Source organism: Glycine max, chromosome 7, assembly GCF_000004515.6.
Source record: "Glycine max cultivar Williams 82 chromosome 7, Glycine_max_v4.0, whole genome shotgun sequence".
NCBI lineage: Eukaryota > Viridiplantae > Streptophyta > Magnoliopsida > Fabales > Fabaceae > Glycine > Glycine max.
This window is the reverse complement of record NC_038243.2, coordinates 42,303,172-42,317,565: the sequence shown is the minus strand read 5'-3', so window position 1 is coordinate 42,317,565 and position 14,394 is coordinate 42,303,172. Positions and strand designations below refer to the sequence as shown.

Sequence of the window (14,394 nt, the reverse complement as noted above, 5' to 3'; positions counted from 1 at the left end):
GGACATGTATTAGGGTATATTAGTAACGGGACAAGGCGAATACAAAGTGGGGATCACAATACCCAACCTTACCCTCAACTTTCACAAGCGAGGAAAACCTAATCTGACCCCAATCAACTTGATTTTTTTCTCGTCAAACTTAGGGCGGGTGCGGGTACACATGCCTGCACATATGCTAGCCTTAACTTGCATCTTCCATGTAATTATTCACTTCACTTACATGAATAAATATCCATCACAACATGTTCATGCATTGTTATTCATCTTCTAAGAGATGTTAGTTCCCATGCCAATCCTATGCTCCTTATAAGTTTTTTTTTTTCTATTGATCTATTTCATTCACAAAATCATTTATTTATTGTATTAAGTTGTCCCTTCATACAACCAACAAGCTACCCCACTAGTGGTGGACCTAGGACCTTAAGTCAGGTAGGATGATCTATTTAAAAAATAAAATTAAAAATTAGTATCATAAGAGAAGTAAAAAAATTAAAGTTAGGAGGTTCAAATATATAAAATTACGGGGGAGGGGGGAATAATTGGTTAATGTGTATACATTAATCTTTATATGTATTTCTTTTAAAGCGAAATGCACCCCCTCATTAAGTGTGGATGCACCATTGTATTCCACCTTCATTCGTGTGTTAAGTATAGATTTTTTTTGCATTAAATAATATTTTCACTATTGTTATCAACATTGAAGAGACCGTTACTACGGCTAGCTAAATGAAGTTTTATCCATTCTCACTACTAATTGGATCTATTTGTAATTGGACTTGAGATTGAGCCTACATATATTGTGACACAATGTATTTGATTTTTTTTTTTATCTGAGATCTGATTTTCCTTAGTATTTAGGATAAATGTCTGATTTTTCTATGTTTGATATAATGCTTTGTTGAAAATGACGATTAAGAATTTATACAATTTTACTTTAAGTAAGAAGGATATGGTTAAATTTAATTTTTGGAAGATTAAATGTCACTCTTGATTTATTATTATTTTTAGTATTTTTCGTTTTAGTACATCAAATTTTAAAAGTTTCATTAGGTCTTTTATGTTTTTAAAGAGTTTCATTTTGATCCTTTTTCAAATTTTTCATCAACAACATTAGTATTTTGTTAACTTTTAAATTTTAAAATAATTAATTCATGCTTTGCAACCTTTGCAACTTTGTGTTGTTTGATAGATTTCAGCATACATGTTCTTCATCATTTGGAATTTACATAATGACAGTTGAAAACCCCTACAATGTTAAATTAATCATTTTAAGACAAAAAAAAATCGTTGAGTCCAAATCAGCAAAACAGAAAATAAAAATAATCAAAATAAAAATTTCAAAAACATAAAAAAAATAAAATAAAACTATTAAAACTTAATACAGCAAAACAAAATTAATGGAGCTTCATATTTCAATGGACTAATATATTAGTATGAATATATAGAATAGACCGGGCCAGCCCGATCTAGAATACAAGAAAGGTATTGAGTCCAAATCATCATTACGATAGTCGTTCAGGGACATTCTGGGAAAATCGTTGTTGACATTAACAGCCATCGAGTCCCAGGCACAGTGAGTAACGTTGCGCGAGCTTCACCCATGGCTAACTAATTCCTCATCATCTTGCTGTTGCAGCAACACATGTTCACATTTCAGTCACAACAAAAACAATTCCCTACATTCCTGAACCGAATCAGTAAATCCGAGCGAGGTAATGGCGCCTCGTTCATTCCTACTCGCCCTGCTGAGTCTCCTCTTGACTCAGTCCGATTCGGCACCTCAAGCCTTCAAGAGAGAATCCAGTCACCCTCAGTGGCACCACGGAGCCTTCCACGACGTACGAGACAGCGTCCGATCCGACGTTCGCCGCATGCTTCACTCTCGCGCCGAGGTCATTTTTCTTTTTCCGTCAACACAAAAATCAAAATCACTATCCAATTAATTGATGTGTGAATGCATGTGTCTGTGGTTCGTGTAGGTTCCGTTTCAAGTTCCGCTGGAAGTGAACGTGGTTCTGATTGGTTTTAGCGGAGACGGAGGCTATAGATACAACATCGATGCGCATCGATTGGAACAGTTTCTGAAAACTAGCTTTCCAGTTCACAGACCTTCGTGTCTGGAGACTGGGGAGCTGCTTGATATTGAGCATCACATGGTCTATAATGCGTTTCCTGTAAGTCCCGTTTAGCCCGCCTTGTACTCTTTTTGTGTGCTATTTGGTTCGTTGGCGCTTGTATGTGTTATTTTTCCTATTTGCTAGTTGATTGAATTGGTTTGAAAGTGAAATGTAGTTCTCAAGCTTGAGCTTGGTGGATACAGTTTAACTCTGGTTTGGGAAGGATGAGTTTCTCGGATCAGTGGAGTTCTGATAGACGATATTTTGGTTCGAAATTGAAATGTTTTAGCATAGGACTTAGTTGTGAAATAGTTAATTGGTGCTTAAATGCAGAATACCTTCATTGAAGGAGATCCTAGTTGCTTTCCTGAACTGCATATTATAAAGTAAAAAGTTACAGCCATGTAACAACTAATGAAAGTTTCATCATGTCTGTATTTCTATACTTGAAAAAAAATAGTCAAGATTGAATTGCCAGCCTTGTACGGCCGAGAGAGGAATGAAATATGAACTTTTGTTAGATGAATGCAATAAGCCTAGTCAAAAATTGTCACCTGGCTATGCATCGAAATCAAATTTTACTTTAGAAATATTATGGATTAACCAAGACAATTTAAAATTAATTGTCGCTGTAGGCTGGACAGCCTGAACTGATAGCACTTGAGAAAGAACTGAAAGAGGCAATGGTTCCTGCAGGAAAAGCAAGAGAGGTAACCGTTTTTCCTTTCTTTTTTTATGCCATTTTCTTCTGTTTTGATTGGACATAGCACTTTTTAAAGTTTACCACAACTTGCAGACTGAATTTGGAAGGGAGGTACCTTTGTTTGAAGTTGAGGCAACAGCTGTGGAGCCAGTATTTCAAAGGCTGTACTCCTACATATTTGACACGGACAGTGTGGGATCTTCTGTCACAGAGATGGATAGACCAGTGCCAAGTGCAATATTCATTGTAAACTTTGACAAGGTACAATTAATATCTTTAGTTGCCAAATGTTAAATATACCTTACTTTAAATTCTACAAGTTCAACAAGTGTGCTGGTGCCCTGGCCAATAGTGCTTGTCATATGGAGGAGGACCTTGTGATGTTTCAGCAGGTGCCATCGTTTTTGGGCCAACTGCTATTTTTTGATTCTGTTGGAGCTGTGTCTCCTTGTGTAGTTCCTATGTTGTTTCTTTTCCTTGGGCTTTTAGCTCCGTTGAATACCAAAAAAAGCAATTCTACAAGTTCAGTTGATGTTAAATTTATATTTACTGTTAGTAACACGTAATATAATTGATAAGTTAGCTTTCACTAAGTCACTAACTACTAATGGAGGAAATGTGAGTAACTGAATCCATAGGTTCTTCATTCTTCCTGCTTGTTCAGTGTCATAATTCCCTACTATTGTGGTAATTCTATTTTGTTTTTATCTTTTTTACTGCTAATTTAAATTTTATTGTAGGTGAGATTAGATCCTAGAAATAAGGAGATTGATCTTGATAGTTCAATGTATGAGAAAATTCCTGACCTAACTGAGGAAGATATGAAAAAACAAGAAGGAGATTACATCTACCGTTATCGTTACAATGGTGGGGGTGCAACTCAAGTTTGGCTAAGCTCTGGCAGGTATAAAACAGTTTGGTTCTGAACATATTTTCTGTTAACTTCAGTTTCTTTCTTCTCTGGAAAGAGTGTAATCAAATGTTAGGGGTTGTTTACTGGCAAAAACTGGTCCAATTTATATCTTGTATCTTACAAAAAAATTTGTTAGCCCATACATCATACATGCATGCTAGCCTGACTTCTTTTTGTTTATTCAGATTTGTGGTGATTGACCTTTCGGCAGGGCCATGCACTTATGGTAAGATTGAAGCTGAAGAGGGAAGTGTCTGTTCTAGAACCCTGCCAAGATTACAAAATGTGATTCGTCCTAGTAGTTTGCACACAACTTCTCATCAATCGAGCAATGATATTTTTCTTGGGCAGCTTGCTTCTTTGGTATCAACCACAGTGGAACATGTTATTGCACCTGATGTGAGGTATTCTGATGTCATCTATAAGCAAAAAACAACTACTAAGTCTTATCCCACTAAGAGCATCTCCAATAGAGGTTCTTAATATTCTTATCTATAAGAACCTTTCCTACCATTGGACCAATTACATGTGGCATCCATGGTGTAAGAATTTTCTTGTATAAACATTTAAAAACCCATAAAACTGATTGTTGGACATAGGAGAGTGATGTAAGAATAACTATGACTCTCTTTTGAATACAAAAATCATAATAGGGCCAGAGGAGAGGGATGCAGGAATCAAGCCAGCTGCAAGCGACTCTCTTTTGAATACAAAAAATAATAAAAGATTATTATCAGCATTATCAGCTGTGCACAATGACTGTGACTCTTTTGTAGGAGAAACATGACTAGAATATTATTATTTTAATTTAAAATTAAAATAAAAACAAATATAATAGAGAGTATAAATATGTAGAGTAATATATGAGACTCATTTTAAGTTTTTAGATAGCTGCACCTCTGTCTCTAGTAAAACGTTGTTAGAGTTCTTAAAATTGTGATGTGGCATAGTAAGGTCCATCAAAAGTAAGTTAAGCAACCCTACCTTTGTTGCACCATTAGAGATGGCCTCAGTTGTGGTCAACAATACAGGGACTTTACACACAAAAAACTATAAATGGAATCTACACATAAAAAACTAACATACCCTGGTGCCAGAAACCTCCTCACTTGTGAAGGTATGGAAGAGAGTCATTGTATGCAGTCTTCCCCTTGCTTATGCAAAGAGGTTGTTTCCATATTCGAACCCATGATCGACTGGTCACAAAGGGCAATTTGACCATTGCACCTGGGCTTGCCCTCCCATTGGACTCTATAACAAACTCAAATTCTGTAAAACCATTAAGAGTATAAGGTCTTTACATTAGTTTCTCCTAAGGTTGCAGATAAAAAAAAAAAGTTTCTCCTAAGGTTTTGTTTGGTCTTCTTCAACCTCTTTTAATTGGCTTACATTCCATTTGGTCTTCTCACACGGCCAAACCTCCGTATGCAGCATTCTATCATTATTTTTTCAATTGCTGGTATCCCCAACTTTTTTGTGGGTTTTTTTTTTTTGGCATTTCACTGCACAAAATTGATTATCTTAGAGCTTAGTTGATCATATTGTAGTCTGCTAGAAATTTCATGAGTTCATAACTCTTTGCTTACGCTGAACCTTTTTCCATTTCAACCACCCAGCTTGAATTTTATATATGACATCCCAATTGATGCCCTCACAACATTCTAAGATGGATTCTAGATGCCTAAACTTTGAAACTTGTGGTATGATGTGAACCTTATTTTTCATCTCCAAAGCATTGATACCTCATCTCATGCAAGTTTTGTATTCTTTTGTTTAGTTTTGAATACATTTTTGTAAGTTAGGCTGTCAGTTTAGTGTCTCGCGTGCAAATTATTAGGGTACTCAAATACTTTGTTGACTGATCACTGATGTATTAACTCGAGTTTAATTGTATTTTTATTGATTTGTTCAGGTTTGAAACCGTTGATCTTACTTCAAGACTGCTTGTACCTATAATTGTCTTGCAAAATCATAATCGATACAACATTATGGAAAAGGGTCACAATTACAGTATTAACATAGAAGAAATTGAGGCTGAGGTTTGTAATTTCCTTTAGAGTAGACTCCCAATTTTTGTTAACTTAGTTTGAAAATTGTCTGATGGATTTTCTTGAATTGAGATTTTGGGCAATTTAACAGGAACAACATGCAACTGTTACATTTTTTGTTCTTTCGTCTCAGGTGAAAAGCATGCTTCACGATGGGCAAGAATTAGTAATTATTGGGGGTGTACATTCGTTACATCGCCATGAGAAGCTGGCAATTGCTGTTTCAAAAGCTATGCGTGGACATTCCCTGCAGGAAACCAAAAATGATGGTCGTTTCCATGTTCATACCAAGACATATCTGGATGGTGCTATTTTAAAAGAAGTGGGTGCTGCCTTGTACTCTTGTTTCTTAAATCTACTGGTTTTAATTTCTCATGTGATTTGATATGAGCAATGTGGTCTCTTTTCATTTCCATGGGGTAATTATTTGAGAAATTTGCGCTAACCTTTAAGTTGTGAATCATGAGTATGGCTTTGTAACCCCTTTAGATAAATAGATGAAATTGAATGCTTAGTAGTCACAATGCTGCTCATGTTATCATTTTAGGCTAAGTGATCTTCTGAAGAACTTCCAGAGTTCACTATCGATATATCTGAATTGAATACATCCGCATCTAAGATGCTAAATGCAAATTTATTTTATTACTTTCTTAACTAATTCTATATGGACTTGAACCCACATTTTACAGGAGATGGAACGTTCCGCTGATGTGCTTGCTGCTGGATTGCTTGAAGTGTCTGACCCGTCTCTTTCAAGTAAATATTTCCTCCGCCAAAATTGGATGGATGAATCTGAAGGGTCAACTGATTCTATTCTTAAGCATAAGTCTCTCTGGGCTTCTTATAACTCAAAATATAGCAAGAAAAGGAGAAAGAAAGTAAAGAAACAAGGAGATCTACAACCAACTTATGGAACTAGAGTAATTCCTGTGTGCGTACACTGCTATCTCTTGCATACATGTACATTGAAACCACAACTCTAACATCATAGTGTCTTTGTTCTTTTATATTCATATTTATTAATAGGTTTATAGAACCCAAGTTAAAATTTTCTCCTTTTATTGTTTCCAACTGCTCTCTTAATTAGGTTGATTAGAACACTTTGTAAATTGGGAGTTAGATACTTTGGACTTTGTAAACTCTGTTACCCAAATCTGGTGGCCTTTTGCAAAATGAAAGGGAATGCACAAATAACTTTACTTGAATGAGTCAGAATGGTTGCCCAAAAGAAAGGGAAAATGTTGTTTCCCCAAAACAAAATATTATATTGACTATATGTAGCTCTCAACATACTAAAATATATTTAGTTGTATGTCAACAGTGATTGATCAAAGTTGAACTTTTGTAAGAAAAAGTTTTGAATGTACTTCTTTTTGCTGAGCTCTATTATGTCAAAAGAAAGATTGAAACACTTGTGATTAGAACATTATATTCATTTTGGTGGGTTTTTTTTTTTTTTTTTTAAAAATGAAATGCATTATATTGCATTTGCTGAATGAAGAAGTATTTTGATTGTTGTTGATGATATTATTTTGATTCAAAACCAATTTAAACTGAAGCCAAATGTTATGGTTTTTACTATGTAGGTTTGTGCTATCGCTAGCTGATGTGGATCCAAACCTTATGATGGAGGATGAAAGTATGGTATGGACAAGCAATGATGTTGTAATTGTGCTTGAGCATCAAAATGAAAAGATTCCTTTAAGGTGAGTAAATATGATGTTTGGATATCCAGTGCTTGCAAATTGAAGATTTATACTTCTGTAGATGATTTGATGTGTAGATAACAGAGGAAGGAATAAATGGGTTGCACACTTATTATGGCTAATTGGCAACATACTATGCTATTGTAGTCTGTATGAAACCATCTCTTATTTCTATGTGGAACCGCTAATCCTTTTTGTCCATTAAGTTTTAACATCTCAACATAAATAGTGACAATGATGCATACCTTCTGATCATTTTCATTTTGTTGTTTTTATAAAAAAAAAAAGTAATTGCATTCTGATTATTTAATTTGTTTTTAAATATGTTGATATCTGTCTATTTGAGTGTATGTTGCTAATGCAGTGTAATATAATTCATAAGTTAGTTTTAGAATGCAATTCTTACTCTCTTGTCATGCTGACTGTCTATTTGGCTTGATTTGACCCAAAGAAACCACCTCAAAGTCCACTTTCAGTTACCTTGGGTTTCATCATTATTTATCACTTTTGTTTTGCAAAAATTCACACCACTCTTAATTGTCTTGTTCCACAGTTATGTTTCGGAAACACAAAGAAGACATGCTCTTCCATCTCAGGCACAACGGCATATATTGGCTGGTCTTGCCTCAGTTGTTGGTGGTTTAAGTGCACCATATGAGAAGGCTTCTCATGTCCACGAGAGGCCTGTTGTGAATTGGCTTTGGGCTGCTGGTTGTCATCCATTTGGACCATTCTCTAATACATCTCACATCAGTCAAATGCTCCAAGATGTTGCTTTGGTGAATGCTCTCTCAATATGCCAAAACGATTTTTATTTACCAAGAGGTATTTCTCAAATCAGTTTTTTGTTTGTTGACAGAGGAACTCAATATATGCCCGTGTGGATTCTGTGCTTCGTAAAATTCGTGATACGTCAGAGGTAATTCATGCTTCATTGGAGTTAATATAAATACCAGTACTTGATTCCCTGATTGTGGATACCTGTCAATTCTGTGCAGACTGTCCAAACTTTTGCAGCAGAGTATCTGAAAACTCCCCTTGGTGAACCAGTAAAGGGAAAGAAAGAAAAGTCAAACACTGAACTGTGGTTAGAGAAGTTCTACAAGAAAACCACTAATTTGCCGGAACCCTTCCCACATGAATTAGTTGATCGCTTAGAAAAATATCTGGATGTAAGCTTTACTTGATTGAAGTTCTTGACCTGATTTTGAGGGCATTTTTAGTGATAACAACTTAACATGTTGCAATTTGTATACATACACCAGGGCCTTGAAGAGCTGCTTGTTGATATGTCTTCACTGTTATATGATCATCGGTTACAGGATGCCTACTTGAACAGTTCAGATATTCTGCAGAGCACCATGTTCACCGAACAGTAAGTTACCCTGTATTTTAAAACGTCTCCATATATATATATGTGTGTGTTGTCAAAATGGGAAAAAGTTTACATTCTAGCAAACTGATATTTTTCCCCATGATACTGTTCTAGTAGCTATTTACAATGTTGTGAATTGCAGATATGTTGATCATGTCTTGACCAGTGAGAGGGATAATATGAGATGTTGCAAAATTGAGTACAAATACCCCGTGCACTCCTCTCAAACTTATATATATGGGGGAATACTTATTGCTGGATTCGTTGTGTACTTTGTTGTAATTTTTTTCTCATCTCCGGTGCGCTGAATCCAGATTTTGAAGCCAACAGCCAAAAACAACCCAGCCATATCACACTAGGTAGAGCTTATCACTGCTATACCAAAATCAAATATCAAATGTATACAATTTTGAATGCATAGTTATCAATGCAGGACAAATGAGAAGATCAAAATTACTAGAGTAACATTGACTAGATTATGTATTTTGGTAGGTACTGGCTGGGGCTTCGGGTTTAATTTACTTTGACATTCCTAGAGTGGTAATAGCTGAAGAAATTTGCGTGTGATTATTTAATTCGTTGCAAAGTAACGGTAATAGCTGAAACCCAAATTTAATGCTGAAGATACGAATGAATTTGGTAGCGAGTAAACCATCAACTTAATCCCTCAAGTATTACTCTCTCCTAAATACTAGTCTTCAATGTTAGTAAAGCTAATTTAGTCTCTACATTTTACTAACATTCAGGGAATAAGTTGAAGGATTTTTTAATACTTGAAAGATTATTTAGAATGATTTCTAATAGAAATTAATTATATAATTATTTACTTTAAAGATTATTTAGGAAACATTAATATTTTAAGAATGAAATTGATGGTTCATTCATTTGGTAGCCAAAGATTTTAAATGTTATATTTTGAAAAGAAGTTATTAAATGTTTGTGTTTCTTATATATAACATCACTCGGTATCCAAATGCTTGGGCATTGATAGATATTTGCTTCAACATTGTGTTCTTAATAGTACATCATGGAAATAAATTTTAGTATTTTTTTTAATTGACGATGCATGTAGATGTGAGGTTAATGTGACTCGTTTTTAATATAAAGTTAACATTAAGATTGTAACAATGTGTAAAACAAATATAAAATTATTTAAATCTAAACCATTGAGTTTTTAATAAATAAAAAAAACCATATAACTTGACACTTGAATTTCGAAAGTGCAACAATATCACGAGACAAATTCATGGAGAGCATGGAGTGTCAAGTTATGAAAACAAATTATGAAAAGTTACTGTTGATTGGCTAATAAGCTTCAGTTTTTTTAATCACTGAAAATTAATGACATACAAAAAATTTACAATAATTTACGTTTCGAACTTATTCAACCTTAGTTCTAATAAATACCACCTCAACATGCCAATCTTGCCTCAGCCACAACCACCAAGGAAGGACTTGGATTCTCTGCAGCTAGTCTCTCTTATCTCTCTACCCTTTCATTATTTTTCAAACAGCTTCATTTCTTCATTTTTTTTCTCCACATTTCCTTTTCTGCTTTTTTCTTTTTTTCTTCTTTGCTATACAAGAGAAGATCTAAACAATTACAAGTAGTTGGAGAAGAGTAATTAATTAGTTTGTTGATTGTTATTAGTCCAGTGATCTAAATCATTGTATATAATTCTACAACTTGATATACTTCATTCAACCAATCTATTCATTGGGTATTAGAGTCACAATATCCACCGTGAAAGAAAATGTTTTCTACCATTACATCTATAACAGTCACTATAATATTGTTGAAATTAGTTTGAACATGAATAATTTCCTTTGGTATTTTACCAGTATGTTTAGGCGAATCAACACGTACATTTCTAGCCAATCCGTTTTAGATATAGATTTTACCATATTTAATTATTTCATAAATATAATTGCCCAATGAAATCATTCTCCCCCAAAAAAATTTCATTTTTTAATTTTCTTTTTACATAAGCCTCATCTTTTCACATCAATTTTCAATCTCTGTATGGATCTTCAAGAACCAAAATTGGCTCCAAAACTGTAGGAAGACTCGATTATGATCTAAAAAGATCTTTTACACAGCCTACATTTGCATTGTGCAATTAAATTTCAAGATGAGATACTTTGTTTGCTAATTTCTCTGTCATGGTTAAGATTCCTTATCAATTCTCTTCATCCACATTACAAGATGACTTTGTCTGACCTCTTAGGAAATTTGTTCATCACAGTTATTTTCAATAGGAAAAAAAGTAAAATTTTTCACTAAATTATCACACTTCTGTATTTGCTTATTCTTTTTAACATAATTTATTAGAGAATCTCGGAGTTAATTTTTTTATCACAAGTAAAATTCCCTAAATAATAAATCTGTAGGTTCTTTAATTTTTTAATGAATCACTTTCGTGTTTATAATTTTCATCAAATTTTAATCAATAAAGAATATATTAAAAACAATTAAATGCGTTGAAAACCATCATCTTAATCAAATGCATCTCTTTTCCAATAAAATAATTTAAATTAAGCAAAATGCTTAAGTAACCTTATAAAATAAATATTAATGTAACCAAAAAAGCAGAACGTAAATGTCACAAACTCGTTTATTAATGCGGCCTCAAAACATAATACAAACCCAAACAAATTTCATATTCATATTACCTAATGGAACTCATTCATGGTTCGAAATCAGATTTTACCACACAAATAAGTTTCAAGAGAAAGAAGAAATAGTCAGGCATAGCTTTCTAGGCTAGCATTGTGCTTCACATATAGCAGATCCTGCTCAGAGCCCAGTGCTTATTTCATCATTCACATCTATTTCCTTTTGCCTCTTTATCCCAAATTACAATGCTACATATAATAACAGACCCCTCCCCACAGAAAAAAAGACAAACTACTAAGGTTTGGTTAAGATCCTCAGCGATTATGCTTATGGTTGTCATCAAGTTAGACAATCAGGTCTCAAAGATTTCATGCCATCATAGGATCCCACAAGTCTAAAAAGAAGAAAGAAAAAAACAGAGACATGGTAGAAAAAGTAATTACATTTAAAATCGAAAGTTTTGAAGATTAAAAAATGAAAAAGTTGATTTAGCAGTCTAATCATTCACTGCGCCTGGAGAAAACAGACGAAGGCGAAGTGACTCAACATTCCTGCGAAAAATCTATGCCTTTTTTTTATCATTGATTTGGAGATAACCCATGATACATGATCTGAGAATCAAAGGCATCTCAAGAGGCAAATAAACATGACAACGAAAATTGAAAAAACTAAAGCTCCGCCGTTAGTAGAATGGATGAGACTTAAAGCGAATAGGGTTTTCCGTAATCCTTGGTGTGAAAAAGGAGAGCCTCTGAGTTATATAATGGTCGTATTTGAATTAGGGCTTTTACGTTTGTGAAAAGACTAAAGAACCACCCTTATTCTTTTAATTACGATTTTGACCCTTTGTTCTTTTTTTTTTCCCCCATCTTGGGTCGAAAAGCGCTTTCCTCCAATGAAGTTTGAGATGAACTTTCAACTAGTCGGCCCATTGGATCATATAGTCCATAACTTTTCGTGTTTGGTTTGGGGGCGGATAATTGATTACTACATAATTAATTTTAAATATAACTTTCCATATTTAATTTCACGTTAGAAAATAATTAAGAATTAATTATAGGTTGAAATGATTTTATAATGAATTCAAAGTTTATATTAAATTTTACTCATAACTTGATTTTATAATAAAACATTCAAACATAAATTACATTCTTTTAAAATTAATTTTTTCAACCTCCATTCAAATACACATAATTTATTAATTAGCCCATTGAATTTAGAGATATTTCTTCTGATACTTAAAACTCAATCAAGTTATTTTAATAAACCTTTTAAAAAAAAAAAACTTTGCCCGGCCCATTGAATTTTTTTCTGGTAAGGTAATAATTTATTTTTTAGTCCATTGGATAACTTAGATTTTAGTTAGTCGTGATATTTTAAAATGACATTACAAATAAAAATTGAATATTAGAAAAAATGATATAATATCAAGCTTTCAAACAATCCAAAGGGGTCCCGCTAACAATCAATACTACAAATGAAATTATTTTTTAAATTAGTGGATTGAGTAACACAGTGATTTCTAGTAAAAAAAAATCAAGATTTCAAACAAAATTACATTTGAAAGAGAATATTTATGAGAAGCCAATTATTATTTAAACATCTTAAATCATAAAAAATTAATATAAAAAATCCTGTAAAGTTTTATGACTTACCAATATCTAATTATCTATAAGACATTATAGGTGTAATAATAAATCATTTTTAATGCAATTTTTAATATAGTTATCAGAAAAATTAATAAATTTAATGTGCATTAAGTCTAGAATCAGATCCCAAAAGAAAAAAGGGCAATGATATCATCGCATACGTAACAAAGCGGAAGCCAGTGGGCGAAAGGACCAAGGGCTTGCTGCCCAAACCCCCGAATATCGTCTATTTAAGACACGCATCTCAACAACCACACACATCGCAAACACGCTCCAATACAATCATCAAAATGTGCCCTTCCGCCTCCCATTTCCGACCGGCATTCCACGTCCTCGACGCCGACCACGACGGCAAAATCAGCCACGACGACCTCCGCGCCTTCTACGCCGGAGTCGGCGGAGAAGGAGACGACGTGATCGGGGCAATGATGACGCTGGCCGACACCAACAAGGACGGGTTCGTGGAGTACGAGGAGTTCGAGCGCGTGGTCGCGGCGGAGAGAAAACCCGTGGGGTGTGGGGCCATGGAGGACGTGTTCAGGGTCATGGACAAGGACGGCGACGGCAAGCTCAGCCACCGCGACCTGAAGACTTACATGGCCTGGGCTGGCTTTTCGGCCACCGACGACGACATCAACGCCATGATCCGGTTCGGCGGCGGCGACCAAAACGGCGGCGTTACGTTCGATGGTTTGCTTCGTATATTGGCGCTTGAATGTTCCGCCGCTAATTAAATTAATTAACCCCCCCCCCCCCCCCCCCCCCCCCTCGTATATTGGCGCCGTTTCGTTTCGTTAATTAAGCAAGTGTTGGGTTTTTATATTTTGTCCAAGTCATTGATTGAATCCATATGAGTTCATATATTCATACATTTATGCTCCCTTTCATTTCACTTTTACTCTATTTTTTTACATCATTATTTATTACATATATACTAGTATTATCTTTTTTTTTATTGTATCTCTGCTCTTTTCAAATATACATTAAAAAATGGAAGGGTATGGTAGTGAGCCATGCCAAAACTGTCGTTCACATTCCAAGGTTTATTTGTTCAAATATGGAGTAAGGGATTATTTATTTTTGTTTGTCTTGACTCGTGAGGTTTATTGGCAAATTAGTAGAAGTATTTTTTTGGTAAATTATCAAATATTAATTATTATATTTATTTTTCAACAAAGAAAAGATAGTCAAGTCAAATGACTATAAGTGAATAAAATAAGCTCATTTAATTTTTATATTTCTAAATTACAACATTTAATTTAGAAT

At 34.2% G+C, this 14,394-nt stretch overlaps 2 protein-coding genes and 2 non-coding genes across 4 annotated transcripts; 2 read left to right on the top strand and 2 right to left on the bottom strand.

Annotated features, from left to right (window-relative positions):
• The first annotated feature begins 1,458 nt into the window (after window positions 1-1,458).
• On the top strand, window positions 1,459-9,437 carry LOC100790294 (uncharacterized). Its single transcript, XM_003528567.5, has 15 exons — window positions 1,459-1,892; window positions 1,980-2,174; window positions 2,753-2,827; window positions 2,914-3,081; window positions 3,561-3,724; window positions 3,919-4,137; window positions 5,646-5,772; window positions 5,915-6,103; window positions 6,471-6,712; window positions 7,368-7,487; window positions 8,041-8,266; window positions 8,347-8,406; window positions 8,486-8,659; window positions 8,753-8,862; window positions 9,005-9,437. The coding sequence occupies exons 1-15, from the start codon at window positions 1,716-1,718 to the stop codon at window positions 9,168-9,170; spliced, it is 2,412 nt and encodes an 803-aa protein (XP_003528615.1). The 5' UTR covers window positions 1,459-1,715; the 3' UTR covers window positions 9,171-9,437.
• Window positions 9,438-11,604: 2,167 nt separating this feature from the next.
• LOC113002220 (small nucleolar RNA snoR118) lies at window positions 11,605-11,689 on the bottom strand. The gene has a single exon (XR_003267764.1). It is a non-coding gene; the product is annotated as a small nucleolar RNA snoR118 (small nucleolar RNA).
• A 100-nt stretch (window positions 11,690-11,789) lies between these two features.
• LOC113002266 (small nucleolar RNA R66) lies at window positions 11,790-11,863 on the bottom strand. The gene has a single exon (XR_003267809.1). It is a non-coding gene; the product is annotated as a small nucleolar RNA R66 (small nucleolar RNA).
• A 1,465-nt stretch (window positions 11,864-13,328) lies between these two features.
• LOC100799972 (calcium-binding protein CP1) lies at window positions 13,329-14,020 on the top strand. Its single transcript, XM_003529471.5, has one exon. The coding sequence runs from the start codon at window positions 13,419-13,421 to the stop codon at window positions 13,860-13,862; it is 444 nt and encodes a 147-aa protein (XP_003529519.1). The 5' UTR covers window positions 13,329-13,418; the 3' UTR covers window positions 13,863-14,020.
• The last annotated feature ends 374 nt before the right edge of the window (window positions 14,021-14,394 follow it).

Bases quoted from the DNA above. Each gene is read 5' to 3' on its own strand.
- LOC100790294 (XM_003528567.5), top strand. From the start codon at position 1,716: ATGGCGCCTCGTTCATTCCTACTCGCCCTGCTGAGTCTCCTCTTGACT. The intron at 2,175-2,752 runs GTAAGTCCCGTT...TTGTCGCTGTAG, and splicing joins TGGTCTATAATGCGTTTCCT to GCTGGACAGCCTGAACTGAT. The intron at 7,488-8,040 runs GTGAGTAAATAT...CTTGTTCCACAG, and splicing joins AATGAAAAGATTCCTTTAAG to TTATGTTTCGGAAACACAAA.
- LOC100799972 (XM_003529471.5), top strand. From the start codon at position 13,419: ATGTGCCCTTCCGCCTCCCATTTCCGACCGGCATTCCACGTCCTCGAC.